We start from the raw sequence: 26,339 nt of genomic DNA, 5'->3' as shown, positions 1-26,339 counted from the left end.
CACCAGGAACCTGTAGCAATTACAAATAGACCCAGGAGTGTAAAGTATATGGACATGACAATTTTGTTAACAAACTGTGTAATAATGTGTAGTTAGGCAAAGAGTCAGTGACTCTCTTTTTGTTGTGAGGTATCAGGGGGATATCTGACTTAATTTATATATAGAAGCCTGGCCTGCAGGGATTTAATGTGTTACTCCAAATGGGTGTGGCCAAGACGGTGGTGGGAGGGCTTAATTTAGGGGGCATGTCCAGAGATGAAAAGGGAGGGGAAAGTCCAGAAAGCATTGGTGAGGTTGGGGAGGAGAGAAGACGCTTGCAAGTCTGGATGTGCTCTTCCCCTCAATAGGGGAGTGTCTGTGGTCCTTTGACCACAGCACACGTGGGTGAAAGAGACAGTGGGAGAGTGTGTGTGTGTGTGTAAAAAAAGAAAAAAGAAAAAAAGAAATATCTTCCACCCACCTTAGAGGGGGAGGGGGGGGGGGGGGGGCGTTGAAGAAAACTGGCAGCCCAGAACTCAAAAACAAGACAGCCACACAAGAGTTCCAGAGAGAGAGCAAGAGAAGCCTGGCGTGTTGTCCTCACTGAAGCATAGCGAACCTGACTCACCGGCTGAGGCTGACACTTAAAACTCCAACACTCGCTCTCTATTACCTATTACACACACACTGAGTGTCTGAAAAACACTGCCCCTCTCAAACATAGACATCACACATACAGACAGACAGACAGACAGTAAAGCCCACACACACACACACACTTCCAAACTCATTCTGTAGGCTACTCACAGACTGGGCAAGGCAGCTTTCTCTGCCTAGAGCGGCGTTTGCCTGGGAAGCTGTGGAGACTTTTACTGTGGTGAGGTGAGGAGTGGAGAGGAGGGGAGTCGTGAAGCAAACAGCACGCCTGGGAGGAAGAGAAGGATGGATGCCCTCTGCAGTCTCAGCGGGCTGGACCCTCTCTGGGTAAGTGCCTGAGTGACACCCTCCGCCCCCCGGTAGATGACGGAGGGGACTGCTGACAGTACTGTGAAAGACTGGGCAATGAGTTTTTTATTATCTTTGTTCCATTTGCCAAAAGCTTACATGAGTCTGATGGAGAGAAATAAATCAATGGAAAGGAATTTAGAGACTGGATGCTATCTTGGAAGATGGAGGATTAATATGAGATTGCAGATTGCTGGAAAGTTTGATGTGCAGGGTGTTTAGACCAACAGCTCTGTGTTCAATTACAGAAGTTTGGGACTATTGGATGTTTGTTTGAACTAATTTGGGGACTATTGTGTGCGGCTGTTTGTTTGTCCTATTGATGAGTTGAACTGATGAAGCAAGAGCCTGCTTGCATTAGTGGTGTGTGTCTCAGACTGATTCTCAGAAGTGACAACTGTTTTTTTCTGTCTGCATTAACTGGCACAAGCCAAGGACACGAGTCACAGATTCCCCATGATTCACTGACCCCAGTGAACCAGATTTCATGATGAACCAACAGAGCTGTCTCAGGTGGCTGTTATTTAGCTTAACCAGAAGCACCTCAGAGGAGTACATAAGAATCTCCAACCGTCCCAAAAGAACCGCTCTTAAATTAACGTTAACTGCAGGCACTTGGGCTCCTCAGTGAGAGTTTCTCGTGTTGGTTGGACTGCACCAGACTTGGCTTGGCTTTTGCACACTTGGATGTGTGTCAGGGATAGTCTCACTGAGTGAGAAGTGAGAAAAAGCTAATATAGTTTGTGTGGAAATCCAACACTCACGTTTCAAATGTGAAATATGTTAAATCAGAAGGTGATCTTGCTCTGTACTTAGACCCTGTTGACTGAACGAATTATTCATGTCAGCCTTGCTGAAGTCAAAGTTAATAGATCATGGATTAACCCTATCTGGGTTAGTACATCTGTTCTACTTCACATGATGATTGTGACATTAAGGAGTTTTCTAACAGCCTAATGCCAATATACATTAATTCTCGGACAGGGTTGTGACATGGCCACAATTAGAGGCTGCTTGCATGGCTATACACGTATCACATGGGTAACATCCATGCTAAATTGTCCATGCATGCATTCTACAAACGCACCCTGAATTTGAGCACCAAACTGCTGTGTCCATATTGCATGTATAGAAGGGGTCCATACAAAGGCATCCCTCTAATGCAGTAAAGTCACACCACCATGCTGTATGCTGCTCTGCTTATGCACAGGTTAGATATTGTGCATGTAAATGAACCCAGTTGAAAAAAAAAGAAATATTTGGGCATATTTCTGACCCCCCCCAAGAAAGAAATATTTGGGCATATCAAACGTATCATATTGCAACATGCTTGTCTCAGCTAATTGGCCGAATGTAAGACAGTCCTCATGGTTTCCCTCTGGGCTTTGGACTGACTCTGTTGGCCCCGTGCGCAGCCTGCAGTGCGTACACAAACAGGCCGGCTCCTGAATCACGTCCTGGGAATGTGGTGAGGACTGGGGAGGAGACCAACTCAAACAATGCCTCAGGGAGAGAGAGAGAGAGAGAGAGAGAGAGAGAGAGAGAGAGAGAGAGAGAGAGAGAATAGCCCACTGTAGCATCCCAGCCTGGTGCCGAGCCATAGCGGCGAGTCCCAGAGATGGAGAGAGAGAGAGAAAGAGGGAAAGTGTGTGAAAGAGAGAAGTACAATGTGACTGAGACACAGAACAGGGAGAAACAGCAGACATGCAGAGAAACAGCAGTGAGAGAGGGAGACAGCAGACATCCAGAGAAACAGCAGTGAGAGAGGGAGACAGATACACTGGGAGAGGAGAGACTGAGAGGGTCAGACAGCTAAGGAGAGAAAGAGTCACAGTGATGGTGATGAGAGAGAGAAAGAGAGAAAGGGAGAGAGAGACTATTGGAGAAAAGGAGGCAGCAAGGAGGCAGGCTGAGAGAGAGATGGTGACAGAGCAGGAAAGAGAGAGATGGATAGAGAGGGAGATGGAGAGAGAGAAGGTATAGAAGGGTTTGTTGTACTGCGCTGGGAGGAAAATGAGTGGGAAGAGGTGACACGAGTGCTCGTTTCCCTTCCTGTGGCCACGCCAGAGCGCTCTCTCTCTCTCTCTCTCTCTCTCGCCCTGCAAGGTGTTGCACTGAGGCCCAGGGACCCAGCCAGCTGGATCCGCTATATTTGGACCACACATTCATTTCAGAGTGACCATGTCTGTGTGTGTGTGTGTGTGTGTGAGAAAGACAGAGAGAGCATGAGAGTGTGTATGGATAGAACAGCAGGATAGAAAGAATGTGTGTATGTGAGAGAGAGAGAGATTGAGAAAGAGTGAGAGAGAAAGAGAGAGTTTGCGTGTATGTGTGATGAAAAGCTACAGTCGCATCTGACAGATACAGGCTGCGGAGAACAAAGAAAGCTAGACATACTGTACATAGATATAGCTAGATATAGATATAGGAAAGAGCAGATTGTGAGAGAATCCACACCAAACGTATGAGATTACAGAGGAACCTGTAGACCAATCTGTACAGTTGCACTTAGCACCATAAAGACCAACTCAATGTAATACAGAAAGGAATGCATTTACTCTCTCTCTCTCCTTTTCTCTTTTATTCTCTCGTATTCTCTCTCCAACCAGGCAGTAGGGACCTCCACAGAAGAGCTGGCAAGCCCCCATACACCGCTGCACCACAAGCCTTCTTCTAGGCAGCGTGCAGTATTTGCCAGTACAGTGCTCTAATCTCAATCTTTGGGGGTGAACAGTCTCTGTGAACAGAGAAACCGCAATAACATCCACGTTTGGGCAAACAGGGGGCTAAAGAGTTGATGCACATAAAATGTATGAAACTGTTTCAAGGCATTTCAAAAAGTTCCTCATTAAGATCGAACAAGTCAGTCATAGTTCAAATGACCTTGAGAATTCCCAGGAACCGGTAAGCACTCTAGGATCATAAAACGCAAACATTTTATTTTCCTGGTGTCTGCTTTTAATCCTTTATGCTTATGACCAGATGCATACTAGAAAACACAATCCAGATGTTGTATACAAGTTGGTAAACATCTGTGCACTCATCCACCTTTGCAGGATAGAGCGGAAAAATGAACTATGACTATAGAATATGACTGGTCAATTTTAATGCCTTTATGTGCATATTAAGCATTTTGAATGTCACCATGATTTGACAAACAAACAACCTTGGTCACCGTGGTTTCCGTGGGAGCCGTAGGTTTTGGAGGGAGCCTTGAGATTCTTCTGGTTGCTATATTTGCTCAGCTCTCTGAGAAGGTTGTGGATTTTACAATCCCTACAGTTGGGCTGAGAAAGCGGTTGGCACCTTCAGTCCCATTTCACCCCCACACCACTCTAACACCACCCTGGGTTTCACCTGGTGTGTGAATGTAGCTAAAGGGTCACAGCAGGTGAATGACCATTCTCAGCAGGATGATTTGTCCATCCTTGGCTCTCTTAGTCCAGTGTCTAATTGTGTTTGCCTCCCAATCTTCACAAATGAGGGTTAGCCTCATTAACCCAAACATTATGTCCATAGTGTTTGAATAAAAAATATACTCCTTCATCGGTCATCTTGATTAAACAGAAACTGAACATCAAGTGGAAAAACAATCCAAGTCAGCTCTTGTGTTTCGGTTTTGGTGTGCCGCCATTGGGTCAGAGTTAAGCCCAAGAAAGTCTCTACCTTCACAATGGGGAACTGAAACTGACTCATTCACACGAGAGACGATTAACGATGAGTTTCATCTTTGACAGCTGCTGAAATGCTTGTTGTCTAATCTTGTGCTTAACATTCTAGACTGAGGTTTCCAATGGAACAAGTCAGAGCCTGAGTCCTTCTGCTCATTCCAAAAATATTAACCGCCCATGGCTAATACAGCATCTAAAGGTGTTTCCCTGAAATCATCTGCAACTGGTGTTGCTAGCATGTCTAGTGACGTTCAGCAAGATGTGATCACCAGGGCCACAGAGCATTGGTTACTATTCTGATGATACATTGGTTTTCTAACGGTTTCCTAAATGTAGCTTTCCACATGATCAGCATTTTCTTTGTATAGAATAATGATGAAAGGTCAAATTCTGACTTATATTTTCCAATTTGCGTGATGTCTGATTTTTGTTACCCCATCGGCATTTACAGTACAGGGGAAGTTGTATCCACTGCGTCCTCAGTGAGGATCTGGGTTGTTTAGTTACAGAACGTGTGTCATCGCTGAAAAATGAATACCACCCACTGTGGGCCGAGGCCAAGTCAAGCAGAATATTATACCATTGCAAACAATTCTTAAAAGAACTGAGCCACAGAGTGCACAGAGTTCATGTGTGTTTGTGTGATTTTCAGGACTGGAACTTGACGTGGTACACCCCGCACCCTGACCTGACCCAATGTTTCCAGCACACGGTGCTGGTGTGGTTTCCCTGCTTTTATCTGTGGCTCTCGGTGCCCTTCTACTTTTTGTTCCTAAAATTCCAAGACCATGGGCGCATATCCCTGTCCAGCCTCTGCTGCACCAAAACGGTGAGTCAGGGCCTGTCTCCGTCAAACCCGTGCCGGACACAGGTCAAAGAGTCTGCACTAAGTTCAAATGAGGTGTTTGAGTAAATATTTAAAGAGCTGTGAAAAACAGTGTGAAAAGCCTAACCTAATCCTAGCATGACATGATTTTCACTTACTTACATGTACTTTTTATATCCCACACTTGTTACCATGTTGACATTAACCTTGACCATACATTGTGATAAATAGTTTTAAAAGAACGTTTCAAAAGATAATCATAGCTTATCTAGATAGTCTACAGAGGATAATCCAAGTAAAGTGTGACAAAATATGTTGCAGTCAATTGTATACTTTTGGAAAAGATGTCGAAATACTTGCAGCTGTCTCACTCTCAACACGCAGACACCACTAACACATACAACAATGTCATCAGCATCATAATGTGGTTCCATGCTGGAAAGAGCGGAAGCCGTTCCCCAAAAATGTTGAAAACACCCTTGCAGTAGCACTATGTAAAAACTGTTTTAGCTCAGTATGGTGTTTTGTTGTGCGTCGGACGAAAATGTGAAGAATGTCTCGGGTTGCTGATTATAGATCTTGTTGTTCGTGGAAGTATCTGAAACTCTGTTTCTGTCCCTCTTTTTTCTTGATCTATATCTGTCTGTCTGTCTGTTCTATCTCTCAGGTTCTGGGGCTGTGTCTGGCGTCCTTTGGCTTCCTGGAAGTGTTCTACCTGCTGGCCCAGAGAAGCTCAGAGCTGGAGCATCACATGGTGTTCCTCCTCAGTCCCATTATACGTGGCCTCACCATGGTAACCGTCTGTCCGCGTCTGTTTTGGCGCCCGCATCAATTCCACAGCCTGAGGGCCTAGCAGTCATCCTAAGCTAAAACTAAGCCAGGGCGTTGGTTGACTCGTAGTGCGCTTTTCTGTCGAGTATAGTATTATGTGTTTCTGGTGTTGACATTGTGAAGTAACGCAAGAGGAGCGTTGCTTAGATGTTCCTCTTGCCGCCACCCTGGCATGAAAAGAAAAAAAATATGTCTTTATTTGCTTTGTCTTCCGGGCAGCAAGAAAGACAAAGCAAATAAAGACATATATCAAAACTGTTATGTCTAATCACAACGCCTCAGGTCAGTGGAAATGTGAAGGGACTCTAGATGTTTCATGATGTGTGAGATTGAGCATTTGTGTGACTTACTCAGACACCGTGACCCAGGACTGAGCTCCGTCTGGTTGCCCTCTCCTATGGCCTCCCCGTATAAATAAACATCTTTCACCTGCGGTCACCGTAGACACCAGGGTCAACAGTGGCTGAAGCACGGGGCAGTTATACGGATGCTGACCCAGCCGATAACTCAACTTTTACTGTCCTGAAAATAGGCACATTCCTGCTATTTTTGCATTCCTTTATGAAAAAAAAATAAATAAATCAATAAATACTGTCAAGAGCAAGACTCATAATTTACCACAGTAACGCAAATTCATTCATGGAGTTTATTTTTTTGTGATCGCAAAGAAGTCACTGTGGACAAACAGTTGGTGGCCTTCAAAATGGGTATCTGCATGTTATATGATACAAATATATATAAATAAGATGGATAAATAAGATAGCCTGGGCAGTAGTGGAGCGACATTTTTGAGGAGAACAAAATGGAAGCAAATGATCAGCTTTTCATCTAATCACTTTATGTCCCTCTTTCCCTCTACCTGTCTATCTCTCTCTCCCTCCCTCCCTGTCTATCTCTCTCTTTCTCCTTCTCTTTCTCAGGTGTTGGCGGTAGCTGTCATACAGGTGGAGCGTTTGAAAGGCTGCCGTTCATCCGTCTTCCTCTTCCTGTTCTGGACCATGGCGGTGGTCTGCTCCATCATCCCTCTCAGGGCAAACATCCAGACCATCATGGAGGAGGTAAGTGGTCATGTGACGGCCCTGCCAGAGCCTGAGGTTCTTTTCCCAAGGCCCGAAACATGCTAATGCACACGGCACAACCAGCCTGATTATAGGCTACTGTACACCAGCTATATCGGTCTCTGTCTGTCTGTCTGGGACGTTTATGAAGAGTTTGGTAGTTTTTTTGCTGAGAAAAACCTTTTCGTAAGTAAAGAGCCTATGGATCTCATCCAGCTGCTCCTATCTTTCCCTCCGCCACTCCTGTCTCTCTCAATCCCTCTCTCTGTTTGCCTAAACCTACACCCCAGTGGGTTGTAGGCGGTTCTTGGTTTACCTCAGCAGTCCGCTGAATGCCCGGCCTTGTCTGGGGGCAGAGCCTGTGCGGTCAGGACTTCTGGTGAAGTTCCAGACAGATAACGGACCGCGGGGGAGGCCGCGCACTTCTGCGGATGCCACCACCACCCACCGTCTCCCCCCGGTTTGTGTGTGTGTGTGTACAGTACGTGTCTGTGTGTGTGTGTGTGTACAGTACGTGTCTGTGTGTGTGTTTGTGTGGGTGTGTGTACAGTACGTGTCTGTGTGTGTGTTTGTGTGGGTGTGTGACACCCCGCCATCTCAGCACTCTAATTTAACAACCCACACCCATGCCCCCCATGGAGGATGCAATCAGTCGTATGTGACGTGTCAACAAAGTCTAAGTGTGCGTCTGGTTCACGCTATACGGGCCTGTGGCAAATTTATACATTTAGTTTATTTTATGTCTCGCATCTCAGACTCAGGTTTTTTGGGACTGTAGATCTTCAGCCACAGCCCGTGTGGAGTGTGGAGAATGCACTTGTCGGGTGCAGATCCGAGACCATTGTTTTTATAGCAGTGTCTGATGGCTCAAAACCACAAGCGCACGTAACTTCAGCAACATAAATGCCAGGGCTTCTTAAGCCCTATATCACCAGACGTTTTTGTTAATAAGCTTGTCTGCCATGCTGAGCCATGATGTGTGGAAATCTGTCACTAAAAATTGCCACGACGATGTCCACTTGTGCAAACAAAGACCTGGATTTCACGCTCTGGCTAGGCGGCCAAATTCTTTTCAATGGCTTTTGTAAACTCAATGCCCTTTCTCCTCGGTGCCAACACTAACAACTTCATGCCAGCTTTGCGGACTCGCCATCAGGCTTTGTGGCATAATGTGTTGCATGACCAATCGGTCTCCAAACCTCCCTCTCTCTCTCTCTCTCTCTCTTTCTCTCTCTCTGTCTCTCTTTCTTTGTTGTTGTTGCTCCAAATCCAAGCAAGCAGAGGAGTTTTAAAAAGGGGTCAGGAGTTGTGGTGCCCAAACTTAGTTCTATGACCCAGAGTGGCGGTCGAAGTAAATGAGCAAACTGGTGTTGACATTTCCTTCGAGAAGTCAACTGACCTACATATTTTGCCTGCCCTGGAGCGCTATTGCTTTTTGTAGGTCCTCTGGGGGTGGCTGCGTAGTAAATCTCAGGCCTCAGCACAAAACACAGCCAGGCCTGTTTGTGTTCACCGGACTCTGCGATGCTTCACAGCACAAGGTCGACATTAACACATCCAGGGGGTTGGGGATTGGTCTTTCTATGTAAAGTGACCAAATAAACCTGTATAGCCTATAAACACACACACACACGCACGCACGCACGCACACACACACACACGCGCGTGCGCGCACACACACACACACACACACAAACACTGATATATACAGTATAAAACATATCATTATGCATAAACATACACTACTGTAGTGCATACATCACCCCTAAAAAGCCCTACAAAGGCAACAACTCAGATAAACTCATCTATTTACATCCACCCATAAACCCACACAAAGAAGTTGCTTGCAGATACACATACACACACACAGACACACACACACACACACACAGACACACACACAGACACACACACACACAGACACACACACACACACACACACAGACACGCACACACACAAACACATTAGCAGGAGCACAGACACACACTGACTTTGGTCCAAAACACCGCATGCAACCACATGTTCCGGTGGTTAATATTTGTCTTTGGCCCTGTTTCCCTTTCAGTGTGCATTGGCCTCTGCCCTCACCAGGCCTTCTCTACTTATAGATGCCGTGACTGCAAGCTTTTATTACTCTCCCATGCAGAATCCATCTGTGTAGATAAATATATATATACATGTGTTGAGGTGGTGGTAGTGGTTTGGTGGCTTATTTTTCTTTTTCTTGCTTACTTTCTTTCCTTTCTTTCCTGCGTTTTTTTGTTGTTGTTGTTTGTTGTTGTCGTTTATTTGCCTTATGATTTAAGACTCACTGGGGATGAAGTGGTATATTGAGTGAGTCATTAATGCTGGGCTGCAGCCAGGCTCCACGATGCCACTCACAGTGTCCCAACCGAGGGCTCGGCGTGTGTGGGGAGGGAGAGAGAGAGACCGCGGAACGGGGAGTCCTTCAAAGCCACCGCAGCCCGGTGAACTCCCTGCCCCGAGGGCCTCCACCCTCCACTGCTGCCGGTGCGGGGGCCGGAGGGAGGCTACTGCGCTGCGGCATGCGGCTGGGGGCCCGGTGTGCCAAGCTCACGTCGGCAGGGCCTCACGTCGGCAGGGCCTCACGCAGGCGCTCCCAGGGCCGGACGAGTGGAAGGACGGACGGAAGAGCCGTGCGCAGATATGGTAGAGGAGGAAGCAGGAAATAGACACATATGGTCGAGCAGGAAATAGGCGCCAACCTCAGGCGCGGCCCACTAGGGCTTCTCTGCAGGGCGCATGGGAATCCCATGGCTGGGTTTCAGTGACTGACTCCTTTTTTCCATGGCTCTCTCTGTTTTGCTCATATTACTGCTGTCGCTTACTCCCTCTCTTTTTTATCCTTCCTCTTTCAGTGCCTCTTCTCTTTCTCTGCCCGTCTCTTTCCCTCACTTTCTTCTCTTCCCTGCTCCATCCACTGTTCACTAAGTCCCCTTATCACTAACGTCTTTGCCCATCATATTCCTTACCTTTACCTTTCCCACTACACGGCTGGCATACACCATAAAGAGAAATTGAAAAAATGTGGAGCATTATTCTCGCAGAGCAGATTTTTGGTCTATCATTACCTGATGTTTTTTATTGGTGTATTTAAGACCTGCTTGACTTGGAATGTGCCGTTCTTACAAGATACTATGCCTTCATTATTTCTTGAATCCTAATGAGTTTTGTTGTAAACCTATTGGTGTCCTGCTGATTTAGATGTAAAACCTACATAAAGTTGAAAGCAAAAAAAACAAATTGACTAAATTCATTCAACCTCAGATGAATGCTAAATGATGGTATGCTACACTACGATTATTACAGATAGTTTACAACCATATTCTGTTCAGCGGTGCCCAATGAACATATGTATGTTAATGTGTATTAATGTGTGTGTGTGTGTGTGTGTGTGTGTGTGTGTGTGTGTGTGTGTGTTGTAGGGCTTCTCCACCAATGCCATGCGCTTCGTGGCCTTCTTCGTCTACTTTTCCCTGCAGCTGGCTCAGATGATCCTGAGCTGTTTTGCTGACCAGCGCCCACGGACCAGGAAGCCCATTTTTGGCAAGGTACAGTGTTCAGACACATGGGCGTCTTCATGAGGCCTATCCATCACGTATCCCTAAAAGCCATACAGGATTATGGGCCTTTAGCCACCCTCACTAACCTTCCCATAACCTTAGCCTTTAAAAGGCATCTTGCTTTATTCCAGGTTCATAGCAACTCCAGATACTGTATCTTCACATTTACTACACTACAATTATGTCTTATTTCATCTTGAACATGAGGCTCTTTTTTGTAATACATGCGATTGCTGTGTTATTGAGTAAGCTGGGTTGTTCCTACAGAACCCATGCCCAGAAGAGGACGCCTCGTTCTTGTCAAGAATACTGTTCTGGTGGTACAGTGGGTAAGTGTGGGAGAAACTGTTTGTGATCAGTTGAGTCAATCGGTATGCTAACAACCTAGTTCATCCATCCATCCATCCATCCATCCCTCTATCATTTGATTCCATTCATACATGCATCCCTTCATCATTCCATTTATACATGTATCCATCCATCCACTCATCTATAAAAACAAATGTCCAACAATCAACCAGCTAGCGAATGTGAATACCGGTAGGTGCATTATCATACAATGTAACTACGAAGAGAACAGGTAGCAGTGAAACATATATATTCCCATAGGTTAATGGTAAAGGGCTATCGCTCACCACTGAAAGCCGAGGACCTGTGGCCACTCCGGGAGAAGGACACGTCAGACAAGATCATCGCTGACCTGGAGGACGAGTGGGCCAAGCAATGTGCCAAGCTCCAACAGTAAGACACACACCATACCACATGACGACCATCCTTACTCACCATGACCATACCAAAACATCCTTACCACCCACATCAGATGACAGCATTGCCACACTGTGCCTGTGTATTTCATCACTATCCATTCCCATGATTCAACTTGGTCAATTTCTGTGGTCTGAGTCCTCAAATAGACAAATCACTGTATACTGTTACTGATCCATTCTGACCATTGACCAATTATTCTTTAAATATTGCTGCTTATGAAGTGTGATTAAAGTGGCATTAGAGATCATTGATCTGTACTGTAACCAGCAGTTACAAAACCCCAAAAGGAATAGCAGCAGCAGCAGTGGTTGCGAAGTCTGAGTTACATCACTGACTGGTGGGGCTGTGTGTATGTGTGTGTGTGTGTGTGTGTGTGTGTGTGTGTGTGTGTGTGTGTGTGTGTGTGTCTGTGTGTGTGTGTGTGTGTGTGTGTGTGTGTGTGTGTGCGCACAGGCAGGAAAAGTCTCTGAATGCCGCTCAGGCCGTGGGCTACAAACTCACCGAGCAGACGCAGCTCCTGAGAAAACTCCGGAAGGAACAGAGCTCTGGGTTCTGCCTGCTGCGCATGCTGGCACGGAACGTCGGGCCGTGCTTTCTGGCCGGAACTCTCTGCCTAGTCATCCACGACGCCTTCATGTTCTCCATCCCACAGGTGCTGAGGTGAGAATGAGACTCTGCAAAGTGTACTGATGGGCGGTGGTAGTATACTGGTTAAGTGTACTTGTGGGTGGTGGTAGTATACTGGTTAAGTGTACTGGTGGGCAGTGGTAGTATACTGGTTAAGTGTACTGGTGGGCGGTGGTAGTATACTGGTTAAGGAGCTTGGCTAGCATGCGGTGGCCACAGAAGTCGTAGGATCAATTCCCTACTGCCACCGTTGTGCCCTTGAGCAAGGCACTTAACCCCAAGTTGCTCCAGGGAGATTTGCCCCCTGCAATTGGTATCTGGAAGGCAGGAAAAACATTTGGGCCCAATGTGGTGAAGCCACACATTCCCTCTGTTAATTATATCTTTGCCCAAAAAGCAGGCAGACAGAGAGAAAAATGGTAGAGTGAAAGTGAGAACCAAAAGAGAGGGAGGTGGTAGAAATGATTAATTTGAGGGAAAGAGTCATATGTAAACAAAAAGAAAAATCTGGAAAGAGATGTTAGTCAGAAAGTCAGAGAGAAACAAAGCTATTTTTAAAAGAAATATGTGATAGGTTGGAGAGAGAGAGAAGGGAGAGAGAGAGAGAGATGGGCAGATAAAGTCCCAGACAACTCTTACCCGCAGCCTCTGAACCACAGCAGCCCGGGCCGCTCTAACCGGCTCTAGCGGTTTTAACGGCCGACTCTACCCCGTCCGCCGCCGCCGCAATAAGACAGCCACCAGTCAAGTGCAAGCGCAGCAGGCGAGGCGGCCGTGGCAGAGGCAGAGGTCCTGCCCTGCTGACAGTCTCCAGCGACTGTGTGCAGAAACCAGCAGAGCTGTGGCCTCCCCCCCCCACACACACACACACGCACACACACGCACACACAAAACACACCAAAACTATCACAGTCACAGCCGACACAACACCGGTTTCAGCCAGACTGGGTATTCTGGGAACCACGGGTCCTCCTAGTCTTTCGGCGCTGCTGCAGATGCAGCCGCCGTTGGGGCCAGTGGCCAGGCAGATGGACGGTGTTGCGATGATGGTGTGTTTTTATGGGCTTCCTGCCGGGCGCAGACTATGGCCGTGTGTCAGAGTTAAAGAGCAGCCACTGTGGGAACCAAGGCCTGTGGGCCGCATGCTGCCAAGGCGATTTGAGGCCATTGGGGTGGCAGCGCTGCTGACTTTGCAGTCTAGTCTCGTGCCTCCAGGGTTAGGGAGGAAACGTCTGTGACATGGCAGTAGGTAATGGTTCCAAATCTGTTCTGTTTTCTTTGGCCGTGTGTGTGTGTGTGTGTGGGATGTGTTTGTGTGTGTGTGTGTGTGTGTGTGTTTGTTTGGGTACCTGTGTGTGCCTTCATGTGTGGATGTCTGTGTGTGTGTGTGTGTGTGTGTGTGTGTGTGTGTGTGTGTGTGTGTGTGTGTGTGTGTGTGTGTATACAGCCTGCTCCTGGGGTTTGTGAGGGATGAAGACGCCCCCTTGTGGAAGGGCTACCTCTTCGCCTTCCTGATGTTCCTGCTCTCCTGTATGCAGTCCCTCTTCAACCATCAGTACATGTACACCTGCTTCACCGTGGGTATGAGGGTCAAGACCGCCGTCATGGGCCTCATCTACAGAAAGGTACGTGGACACTGCAACCGAGCATCCCCCACCCCCTCACACACACACACACACACACGCATATCAAACACGAACTCAGTGGCCTCAGGATTGCTAGTGTTAGTCATGCCAACCTTAATAAAGAGTGAAGATTAGACTTGGTGCCAGAGTTAAGGCCTACCACGTTTTTATTGTACAAATCTAACATGTAGTACCAGCATGCCATATGCACTGCTGAGGAAGGTCAGTAAACCCATAGTCCATACTGGAATTTCAAAAAGAGGAAATTTGATTCTTGGAGGTCCTTTCCATCTAGTGTTGTACCCAACTGATAGACCAGTCATTTTGCCGGTGTACAAGCAAACAAGCAATGGCGCTACTAATCTACTGATTCTACTGACAAACTCTGGAACCTTCCTTGACCTCTCCTCTGTCTCCTCCAGTGCCTGGTGATCAACAGTGCCGCTCGCAGGTCGTGTACAGTGGGGGAGATTGTAAACTTGGTGTCAGCTGACACACAGAAGCTCATGGACTTTGTGGTGTACTTCAATGCAGTTTGGGTGGCTCCCATTGAGATTGCTTTATGCCTCTTCTTTCTATGGCAGGTAACAACAAACATGAGACAATGAATTAACCAAACTGACTAGAATATACCCTCAAAGGATTTCATGTAATGAAAACATATAGTATTGCAATGGGGAAATATTTAAAACTATTTAAAAGTCGAAGCCATCAACTACTACTGCAACTTATATCAGAGCTAGCTTTAGTTATTTCATGTTTGTAAATGTAGTGTGAGGCTTTGTAACAAACGCTTTAAGGATCTTAAGACCTTAAGTATATAATTGCCTTGCGTGTAATGATCCTCCCTTCCCTGAACAGCGCCTAGGGCCATCAGCTTTGGCTGGCATCGCCACGGTAATCCTGATCTTCCCCCTCAATGGCTTCATCGCCAAGATGCGGAGCAAATTACAGGTAGGAGTTTCTCCTCAGGGCAACAGTAGCTGTGTGTTTGTATACAGACCTGAGGATCTTAGAGCTCCTTCTCTCTCTCTCTCTCTCTCTCTCTCTCTCTCTCTCTCAGTCACTTTCTCTCTCTCTCTCTGCGGCCCATCCCACAGCTGGGAGCCATCAGGGAGAAAAAGAAAGTGGCGTGAGTGTGTGGCTTTCTCTGTAGGCTCTGCCCCTTTGATGGGCGCCCTGTTTAATGCCTGTGGAAAACAACCACAAAGAGCTTCCCATTGCCGTAAAGAAAGGGCTACATTCTTTTATTTACTCCCCCGGCCTCAATAATAAAACACTTGGCAGCCACACACTTGACTCTTTTGGTCTTGTAAAATGGAAGCCACTGTCATGACGATATTAAATTGAACGTAGTATTGATTCAGACCAGCTCATGTTATGTAAACACTGTTTTTGTGTGCTTCTCCTTTGGGTCAAGACCACAGCTTGATCAGTGCAGCTTGATTAATATGTCTGTGTTCTGTTTGGACATGTCTGGAGCAAAACACTTCTTCTCATGCATACTACAGTATGTATATGCTACAGTAGATTCAGGTTGTTTACAGTCAGATGAAAGATGCTTTGTAACGTCTGACAGTCTGACAGTAGGCTACTTTACTAGTCAAGGATAGTTTTGAGGGTGCATGTATTGAAAACAACAAACTTACGTATCTGTGTGTGTGACTCTTCTAGGAGGTCCAGATGAAGTACATGGATGGCCGGATCAAGCTGATGAATGAGATTCTGGGCGGGATAAAGATCCTCAAGTTCTACGCCTGGGAGAAGGCCTTTCTGGAGCGTGTGATTGGCTACAGAGAGCACGAGCTCAAGGCTCTGAAGAAATCTCAGATCCTGTACTCCATTTCGTTCGCCTCCTTCAACGCCTCCTCCTTCCTGGTATGGTTCACATGGCACCTCCTCGGACTACTGTAAGAGCATACTGTCCAGTAACAATGTGATGTTAGCTGGTCACCATGTCCACTGTCAGCTAAACTATTATGATGGGCCACAGAGATGATTGGTGGTTGAGCCATTTTATAGGTAACAACTGAAACCAGAGAGAACACAGACCTGAATCATATGATGTAATATGTTTCCCTTGAGATGCACAACCAATGGCTTTTCTGTTCTGTGTCTGCAGATTGCCTTTGCCATGTTTGGAGTCTATGTGCTAATTGATGAGCGGAATGTTCTGGATGCACAGAAGGTCTTCGTTTCCATGGCGCTGATTAACATTCTGAAGACCCCCTTGAGCCAGCTGCCTTTTGCTATGAGCACCACCATGCAGGTACTGTCAATCACAGTTCTGTTGACCGCACTGCCAAAAATGGTAATCAAATTACAGTGAGTCCATAGAAAGACCAGAGAAAAGTCTCAGGCATTTCAAGTCACCACTCTAGTTGGTTTTGTGAGTGAAAGCCTTGACATGCTCGTTAGACAGAATGATTATGCCTCTACATCTGAGCTGCTGAACGACATGATTGTTGATTGTCATGGCCACATGGAAAAGTAACGTATTGTTGAGCTTGTCCAGATTTTATATAGAACCTTAAGATAATATGTTTTTAGTATGATGGTAAAATATGCATATTTGTTTGTTTGTTTGTTTGTCCTAGGCGGTTGTGTCACTGAAACGGTTGGGGAAATTTCTCTGTCAAGACGAGCTGAAACCGGGCAGTGTAGAGAAAGCTCCCTTCAGCCCTGGTATGGCAAGAATCACACATTTAAAACCTACATTTAATATGCATGTAATAACATTTCTATAAATATCTCACGTTTCAATTAAAGTCATAAACATATCATAGGCATGCACCCAAAAGACCAACCCAGAGTAATAAAAATAAAAATCTGCAATAAATCTGCAGTCATGATATTGCAGTATTTTCAATAAAATATAGATGCTTTCTGATGTTATAGGTCTGAAAGAGACATTTTAAAGGCTGTGAATTACATGTCATTAGGGAGAATAACTCGCCCTCTGTGGCAGTGAGATTATGTGGGCACCGCGGGGGTGTAGACTGTGGTTGAAATTTAGAGCTACATGACTGCATGCCCCTGCCCATGATCTCATTATGACACAGGAAAATGGAGTTTGGAGATTGCAAAGCTATGGTGCCATTAAAATAGTCCTCTTATTCGTGGACCTGATATTTCGGCCCTCCCGCCAGTTGTGTAGCAAAAGCAATATAATTACAGCCAAGCATGGACTGAATTTGCCAAAACAGAATTCAGCTTCTGCAATTCCAAGTCCTCTCCCTGCCGCACCAAATTGTTAATGCATCTCACAGCTACTTAGGAAAGAGGGGGAGATGACTTCATTCCTTGTTGACATAGGCTACGCACTGTTTTGTAGTTTCAGAACTCTCTGTTCTAGTTCCGTCACATTTGTCTGTTTTCTCACCAGATGGCGACGGGGTGACCATAGAGAACGGCACTTTCAGCTGGTCCAAAGAGGGCCCTCCATGTCTGAGGAGGTAAACCAGAACCACCACACTCAGTAAACATTCCATCCCATTGACGTTCCAGGGCCTCATTGTTAGCTACCAACCAACAATCTACCAGTAAACAACATGTTGTCTTCGATCAGTCACCTAGCTGCGGCCCACTTGCCACCATCTAAAGCTGATGGTATGGGCCAAATTTTGGAGCAAAGTTGCTGGGCTGTGTTCCTCATTACTGTGGTTCTGGGATGTTCCCATTGATATTGGGCAACAATACATTTTCTGAGGAACTTTAATCATCAGTAGGCACATTGTCATGATCATCCAATCAGACTAAATGGAACTGGTTATGTGGTTACCCAGCAACATTGCTCACTAAGTTGCCCCACGTATCATACTGATCTTAATAGGTGTGATTAGCGGTTAGCATTGATGGCATTCTGTGGTGATGTCTTCCTGCAGGATAAATGTGCGGGTGCCGTGTGGATCGCTGGTGGCAGTCGTAGGCCATGTCGGGAGCGGGAAGTCATCCTTGCTGTCAGCCATGCTGGGAGAGACAGAGCGGAGGAAAGGCCAAGTCACTGTGAAGGTACAGTGTATGTCAGTCAATGGGAGTTACATACAGTCTTCAGTTAAGAAAAGTCATCGACTCACAAGTTTCTTTCAGGCAAACACAAATTAGTATGACAAATACAAGTGAGAGAGAGCATGTCATGATTAAAGGCATATCACACTATGCCATCAAAACAATGTCACAAGCAAACTAAAATTACAGGCCAACTTTCAGATACCACAGGGGCTTTGAGTGTAAATGGACTGCAGTTGTAGCATTTACCACACTCAGAGTGCTGAGAGTACTCTACAGTCCATCAAAGCACTTTACACTTCAATTCAAATCTATCAGTAAATCACCAGTATAAATCTACTGTATCCTTAAATCACAGATATAATCTATCCATAAATAACAGAGGCTGTTATGCAAGCTCCTAAAGTACAGTATATCCCATCCTTTGGGAGCAGCTGCAGGTTCAGAATGTTCTTTCTTCCGCCCATAGTTGTACTCAAAATAACCTGAGTGCCCTTCCATTCCCAGACGACCACAGCACCAGGCTAAGCTGCTGCCGCTTCCCACTGATGGCGCATGAGGTACACACCAAAAACCTGCCCTAATTAAACCCTCTCCTGTTTCTGTGTGCAGGGCTCAGTGGCCTACGTGCCCCAGCAGGCCTGGATCCAGAACGCCACCCTGCGGGACAACATCGTCTTCGGGCAGGAGAAGAAGGACATGTGGTACCAGCGGGTGGTGGAGGCCTGTGCCCTCCTGCCCGACCTGGAGATCCTGCCTGGAGGAGATGCCACTGAGATCGGAGAGAAGGTACAGCTCAATCCAACTGTCTTCTGATCTGCATCAACAAGAGCCAAGATGGCTACTTAGCACAAATACACTGTACAGTGACACTGTATTTCTGCAATCGCTTTCCAGGGTTTGAACCTGTCGGGAGGGCAGAAGCAGCGGGTCAGCCTGGCTCGCGCCATCTACAGGAAGGCTGACATCTACCTGCTCGATGACCCTCTGTCTGCAGTCGACGCTCATGTGGGTCAGCACATCTTTGACCGAGTCATTGGTCCCAGAGGAGTACTGAAGAACAAGGTATTTTGGTATTCTGATTTATTTTAACAGGGTTCCCACGGGTCATGGAATTTCTGGAATATCATTGAATTTTACAAAGTCTATTCCAGACATGGGAAGTCAGGGAATTTTATAATTTTTGGGGCATAGTCATGGAATATCAGAGAATTTTGTTGTAGCAGTTTAAAATTTATTTGCCAAAATACATTAATACAAATATATTTCCACACAGAATTGGTGTATATCCGGTTATTAGCTTTACTGCTTACTTGAGTAGCCCATCTTTGTTTATTCAATACCTATTTATTCATCTCCCGCTCCAAAAAAGTAAAAGATTCTTGAACGCTATGCAGGTGCTCTGAAATCATTCATCGGTGTATTGTACTATTCATTTTTACAGTAAGTCATGGAAATTCAGTTTTTTTTGTCAGGGAAAGTCAGGGAAAAGTCATGGAATTTTACATTTGACTTAAAAATTGGGAACCCTGTTTTAATGACTAATATTTTAGCTCATTTTAATTTGCACATGCTTCCACTAACCCTAACATTGTGTGCAATTAAAAGTATGGTGGCACATAAAATCTGGTGGCACAAATAAAGTTTGTCAAATTCAAGTTGTAAATGAGTAGGCTGGGGGGCGCTGTGGCACAGCAGGCTACAGGGTCTGTACCATATACAGGTCCGAGTGCCCACGGGGACCCAGGTTCGAATTCAACTTGCGGTCATTTCCCGATCCCACCCCGTCTCTCTCTCCCACTTGCTTCCTGTCACTCTCCACTGTCCTGTCCAAATAAAGGCAAAAAAGCCCAAAAAATACACTTTAAAAAAAAAAAAAAAAAAAAAAGTAAATAAATAGGCTAGTGTAAGTTCAGTACTTCCATAACAGTTCATTAACTAAACTAAAAACACATGGCAGGCTTCCAATGCATTGTTTCTCTCTCTCACACACACACACACACACACACTCACTCACTTAAGTACACACCAAGTACTTAGTCTTTTATTGTGTCCTCCCACAGACTCGTGTTTTGGTGACCCATGGGCTGAGCTTCCTGCCCCAGGTCGACCTCATCCTCGTGATGGTGGATGGCGAGATCACGGAGGCCGGCTCCTTCCCTGAGCTGATCGCGAGGAAGGGCGCATTTGCCGAGTTCATCAAAGCCTTCGCCATCAGTGACCGCAGAGAGAGCAGCACTCATAAAGGTGAAATGGCCTCTTTCAATCAGCGATTTAAGTTGTCATGTTACACACATTTTTAAAAAGAGATGCTCTACTGAATACAGAGACACTCATGTTCAAACAGTCTCCTGGAATTTCTACACTAAGCCTTTGGAAAACAGGGATAGCACCTGAGAAAAGTACATGAGCCTCTCTTATCCCATAAACAACACGAAGCAAGACTGATGAAGTTTATGTTTTATGTCTCTTTAATTCAGGCACCAGGAAGTCAGTGTCACGTCTGAGCATGACTGATTTCTCAATAGACCTGTCTCAAGAGCAGCTCATCAGGTAATCAAACACACCCTTCACTCTGTATCCATTCAGATATTCTGAATACTTGCGCAACTGTCTTTAGATATCTCAGTGATGATAGTCAGGTGACAGTGTGACCAGTCGTGCCCCCCGCTCATAAACCTCTATGCGCCCCCAGCGGAGACATGGGCAGTGCCAGTCTCCAAAACATGGAGGCCATCCCTGACAGTGAGCAGGAGCAGGAGCAGGAGGAGCTGGGCAAACTGACCGAGGCTGACAAGGCCCACACTGGAAGGGTGAGTCCAACAACAACAACATCAACAACAACAACAACAACAACAACAACAACCAAAGACGTGTTGCTTGATTTGAATTGTTGACATTGTTAATGCTTCTTAAATTATGCAGTACACTTGATTTTCTCAATATTACATTTTTAAATATGAATTTTCTCAATATGAATTTTTAAAGCATCAGTCATCCTAGTCATGGTCATACTGTAAGTGGCCTTTTACATTTCTGAAAGACACATTTGAGAAAGAAGATCTCACTTAACAGTAGGGGTGAAAGAGCTCTAGAAAGTTCCACAAAAGAACTGTTGATCGTCCCATCCACCTCCTGTGTGCTCCCCCCTCACAAAGCTCCTCTTGCTCCCCATGCACAGGTGAAGCTGGAGATGTACGTGGAGTACTTCAAGACCGTGGGTCTCCGTCTCACCCTCCCCATCCTCCTCCTCTACGCCTTCCAGCAAGCGGCCTCGCTGGGCTACAACTACTGGCTCAGTGTGTGGGCCGATGATCCCATCATCAACGGCACACAGCATGACACCGACCTGAAGCTCGGCGTGTTCGGGGCACTGGGATTCGCACACGGTCAGTCCCATTACTGTCAAACCGACCATTTTTGAGCCCTGACATCCTGGTTAACATATAGAATCTATTGGACTTTTTGTCAAATTCAGCAATGCTGGCTCTTTGAATGGGAATTATAGTAGCTTAGACGGAGCTATATATCAGGGGGTAATTTGATTAGCTGTTTCTTTAAGTGTGTGATATTGATTTGTTGTGATTGTAATGAGTGTGGTTGTTCATGAGCTAGAATAATGAACTAACAAACCTTTCTCTATGATAATTTCCTGCATCCTTAAGTGTAGGTGATATCAATTTGTGATGATTACCGGTATAATATGGGTGGTAGTAGTAATTAAAGACTTTTGACCTTGACCTTGAATCCAGGAACGGCCATTTTTGGGACCACGGTGGCCATCTCTCTGGGAGGAATCATTGCAGCCCGCCACCTGCACTTGGACCTGTTGAACAACGTACTCCGCTCTCCCATGTCCTTCTTCGAGTGCACGCCCAGCGGCAACCTCCTGAACCGCTTCTCCAAGGAGATCGATGCCATCGACTGCATGATTCCCGACGGCCTGCGCATGATGCTGGGCTACGTCTTCAAGCTGCTGGAGGTCTGCATCATCGTGCTGATGGCTACTCCGTTCGCTGGCGTGATCTTGCTACCACTCGCGCTCTTCTACGTTTTCATACAAGTATGTGAAAATTACAAGTGACTCTTATGAACAATATCTCATACAGCCATCAATTTCAGAAATAAGCCTATTAAAGATATGAAAAAACATGGCTGTTCTTTGTTTTGCCACGGGTGGATCTATATGTATATCTCAATTTTTTTAGCCGTTAGTATTTTCTATTAATAATACAGTAACAGAGGACTTGAAATGTTTTTAAGTAGGCGGGTTGGCTTTAATACATTTAAAGAATATTATTTTAAGATGGCTACAGTTACCTAATGAGGGTTTATGAATCTTGCTTAATTTAAGAGAACCGCAATAACAGTTTCATTCACAAATGTTGGCAAGCTAACAATGAAATCCTTGTTTCCTTGCAGCCCTGATAATTACACCAGTTTGTTTTTTCCAGAATAGATGTCCGCTACAGCTTACCACCACATCTTACCCAACCATGCTGATTTTTTTCCTCTTCTTCTTCCTCCCCCACTCCTCCACTCTACTTCCTCTCCAACTCTCTCTCTCTCTCACTCACTCTCTCTCTTCTGTAGAGCTTCTACGTGGCCACGTCCTGCCAGCTCCGTCGGCTGGAGTCAGTGAGTCGCTCGCCCATCTACACCCACTTCAACGAGACGGTGCAGGGAGCCAGCGTGATCCGGGCCTTTGGCGAGCAGCCCCGGTTCATCCTGCAGGCCAACAGCCGAGTGGACCACAATCAGACCTCTTACTTCCCTAGATTCGTGGCCACCAGGTCAGTCTGTCATGTCAGGGACAAAGCACTTTCTATACAGTGCGGTTCTTGTCCTCCCTCATGGCCATGGTTGTTTCTGTCATAGCCACGGGCCTGGGCGTCTGTTTACACATCTGACACCGTTGTCTGAGGGCCTCCACTGTCATTTTCAATAGGTGGCTGGCGGTGAACCTGGAGTTCCTTGGCAACCTGCTGGTCCTTGCGGCTGCCATTCTCTCTGTTTGGGGAAGAGCGACCCTGAGTCCCGGAATCGTGGGTTTGGCCGTGTCCCATTCCCTCCAGGTGAGAGGATCCATCTGGCAAATGGATCAGATGATCCATTGATAATTGCACACATTGAAAATTTAATTTCGAGATCTTATTCGAGATACGCTTGAAAATGGATTAGTACTCTCAAGTCTGGTATAATGTACTGTATATGATTATGGGGTTTATGATTATGCGGTTTGAAATGTTGCCTAATCCGGTAGTATGGTATATAATTCCAACCCACCAATTTAATGTACAGTATGTGCATTTAAATACAATGCAGGTCACTGGAATCCTGAGTTGGATTGTGCGCTCTTGGACAGATGTGGAAAATAATATCGTTTCAGTCGAGAGAGTGAAAGAATATGCAGAGACACCAAAAGAGGTAAGTCATCTGCAAATAAATTTTGACAATAAAACTTGAAATAAAATTCAGAAATGTCTCACAAACACTCAACATGTCGTCCGTCTCACAGGCTCCTTGGAAGCTGGAGAGCAGTCCTATGCCTTCTAACTGGCCAAGAACGGGCACCATTGAATTTCGGGAATATGGCCTGCAGTACCGCAAGGGTCTGGACTGGGCTCTCAAGGAGATCACTATCCTCATCAAAGAGAGAGAGAAGGTCAGTCTAGTCACAACAATAGGTGAGGGTTAACACTGGGTCATGGCCCTGGTCCTAATGAAAGCCTCACTCTTCTTTCTGTAGGTTGGAATAGTTGGAAGAACTGGAGCAGGAAAATCTTCCCTTACCCAGGGCATCTTCCGCATTCTAGAGGCAGCCAAGGGGGAGATCCACATTGATGGTATTAACATTGCAGAGATAGGTCTTCACGAGCTGCGGTCTCGTATCACCATCATTCCACAGGTACAGTACAGAAGATACAATAATCAATGATCAATGATCAATCTTTTAAAGATCAATCTTTTAGAGATCATCTAAAACAATATGCCTTTAGAGACCGTCTGTGAACAGGAGACACCTCATCTGCTTTTGAATGCAAATGGGAGACTTCTTCTCTGCATGTACTATAGATCATAGACTATGTAAGACAATTGTAAGGGTAACACTTTATTTTAATGTGTCGCTGTTATAGTGTACCTACCTAATTAGGTACAGTGGTACAACCTGTGTAACAACATGTACTATCAGGTACTATCATTGTACTTGCATTATGTATTTGTGGGTACCTACATATAGTTGTTACATTGTAATACTGAGTGCTTTTACAAAACTTTGCCAATTTGCCTAAATTTTCATCAGAGGCAAACCTGAGACCTGCTGGATGGGGTAAATCTGGTCATGATAGATTTGATATACAAACCATTCTTAGCTCCAGTCAAGGCCTCATTGTCTTCAGTGTACATGTAACAGCTGTGCTGCTACAACCTTGTTACTCTTTGATACAGTGGAATAAACCTATTAAGTGTACCAGTTAATTACTTACATGTACATATGACATGTATGTTGTGTTGAAAGAACAGGCTCAATTCACATCGTTTTTTTGGAAACAGACAAAAACCCCTGTGGAAGATCTCAAAATCTGACCTATTTTCCATTCCTCTCGTTCGGTAGGACCCAGTGCTGTTCTCAGGCACTCTCCGTATGAACCTTGACCCGTTTGATGGCTACTCTGACGAGGAGGTGTGGAGAGCTCTAGAGCTCGCCCACCTGAAGAATTTTGTCTCTGGTCTGCCGGACAAACTCTACCACGAATGCTCCGAAGGTGGCGAAAACCTCAGGTATCCTCTCAGACAATATAGACAATAAGCAATTGTCTCTGGATAGATTGGTTGGTTGTCTGGTGATTTAACACATTCACATGATGATATATTTCAGTGGTTTATTATACTGAATATGTTTGACAGAAAAATATAGATAGCCAGGTGTTGTTGTAACAATTTGATGTGACCCTCCCTTCTATCACCCTTCACTTCTCATTGCAACAATTTTTTAGAGTAAAAACTCACCATCTCCCAGTTTGTGTTCATAATGCCTCTGCTTGTGAGGAAGAAGACAAAACATCTGCCTGGGCCTTCTTCTCATCACCTCTCTGTTCTCCTTCCTCAGTTTGGGCCAGCGACAGCTGGTCTGCCTGGCTCGCGCTCTCCTCCGCAAGACCAAGATCCTGGTCCTGGACGAGGCCACAGCAGCCGTGGACGTGGAGACGGACAACCTGATCCAGTCCACCATCCGCACCCAGTTTGAGGACTGCACTGTCCTGACCATTGCCCACAGGCTCAACACCATCATGGACTACACCAGGTAAGGAAAACAGAAGGAGAACACACCTTCAAAACTAGGATGCTAGGCCATAGTTTAAAACGGTCAAGCATTCTGTTAATTAGCTAATTCATTGTTTTGTCAATACATTTCCTGAAGAGCAGGAAAAAAAACGAATGAGTTCCCTCACAAAGTAGAATTGAATTTTTTACTCCTGAATATTTCCCATTGATATGAATTATAGGTCTACTCTGGTATTACTGAATAATACTCTGCTAGTACTGAAGGACCATGTCTTCCCGTCACATGCGAAATCTCTGTTCCTCACAGGGTGATTGTCATGGAAAGAGGCTATGTGGTCGAGATGGACTCCCCGTCGAACCTCATCAGTCAGCGTGGGCAGTTCTACAGGATGTGCCGCGAGGCTGGGCTGGTGTGAGGCTCTCCCGGTGGGGAGAATCTACAGCAGGGGCGTGTTCCTTCCTGCCTCCAGATGGCCGCTGTGACCAGTGCACGCCATTCCAAACACAAGCATACTGATGACTTCACAAACAAGCAAACAAACACAAGCTAAAACATCACTATGTACTTTCCAATAGCAGCAGGACAAGCAAAAGAGGTCAGAACTCTGGCAACCTTTGACCTTGACTGGTGTTGAGGTCACAGGTGTGACCCCCTTTGAAGCTTTTCTGAGGTGAGCTATCCCCATCTTGCTCCCCATCTCCATGAGAGCAGGTATCCCCATCTCCATGAGAGCAGATACCCAAAAGGGGGCTCATTGAAATGAATGTGGCAGATAATCAGGAGCACACCAGTGACGCTGAGGAGAGTAGGCCAACGCCCACTGGCGGGGTCTGACGCACATCAAGTGACGGCATAGTTTAGAATTCCATTACTTTCAGCGGAGTAAACCACACTGGCGGCATCAGACGCGCGTCGAAGCCAAAGTTTAGAAAAATGGTCTTGAGCATCTCTTGTGCGTCAAATCCAGACGTGAATGTCGCCACCAGTGGCCGTTGGCCTTCATCAGGGACGTAATTTGAAGTCATTTCATAATGTGAAAAATTAAACAGGACTGATTCTGTTGTATTT

General features: G+C 45.8%; 1 protein-coding gene across 1 annotated transcript; it reads left to right on the top strand.

Annotated features, from left to right (window-relative positions):
• Nucleotides 1–541: 541 nt before the first annotated feature.
• LOC121704659 (multidrug resistance-associated protein 1-like) lies at nt 542–26,336 on the top strand. The gene is made up of 31 exons (XM_042085060.1): nt 542–963; nt 5,308–5,484; nt 6,149–6,274; nt 7,233–7,370; nt 10,818–10,943; nt 11,223–11,284; nt 11,565–11,696; nt 12,177–12,383; nt 13,798–13,975; nt 14,398–14,559; nt 14,837–14,929; nt 15,650–15,853; nt 16,098–16,244; nt 16,573–16,660; nt 17,361–17,430; nt 17,860–17,986; nt 18,596–18,772; nt 18,881–19,048; nt 20,047–20,230; nt 20,464–20,536; nt 20,679–20,796; nt 21,165–21,372; nt 21,736–22,046; nt 22,577–22,776; nt 22,932–23,058; nt 23,309–23,410; nt 23,502–23,648; nt 23,733–23,891; nt 24,600–24,766; nt 25,095–25,289; nt 25,578–26,336. The coding sequence occupies exons 1-31, from the start codon at nt 922–924 to the stop codon at nt 25,684–25,686; spliced, it is 4,524 nt and encodes a 1,507-aa protein (XP_041940994.1). The 5' UTR covers nt 542–921; the 3' UTR covers nt 25,687–26,336.
• The last annotated feature ends 3 nt before the right edge of the window (nt 26,337–26,339 follow it).

The sequence above is a fragment of the Alosa sapidissima genome, chromosome 3 (genome assembly GCF_018492685.1).
Source record: "Alosa sapidissima isolate fAloSap1 chromosome 3, fAloSap1.pri, whole genome shotgun sequence".
Lineage (NCBI taxonomy): Eukaryota > Metazoa > Chordata > Actinopteri > Clupeiformes > Clupeidae > Alosa > Alosa sapidissima.
The sequence above is the reverse complement of the archived record's forward strand: the minus strand, read 5'-3'. Positions and strand labels throughout refer to the sequence as shown.

Excerpts from the sequence above, each read along its gene's own strand:
- LOC121704659 (XM_042085060.1), top strand. The coding sequence starts at position 922 with ATGGATGCCCTCTGCAGTCTCAGCGGGCTGGACCCTCTCTGG. Across the intron at positions 11,285-11,564 it reads CTGTTCTGGTGGTACAGTGG|GTTAATGGTAAAGGGCTATC; the intron begins GTAAGTGTGGGA and ends ATATTCCCATAG. Across the intron at positions 16,245-16,572 it reads CTATGAGCACCACCATGCAG|GCGGTTGTGTCACTGAAACG; the intron begins GTACTGTCAATC and ends TGTTTGTCCTAG.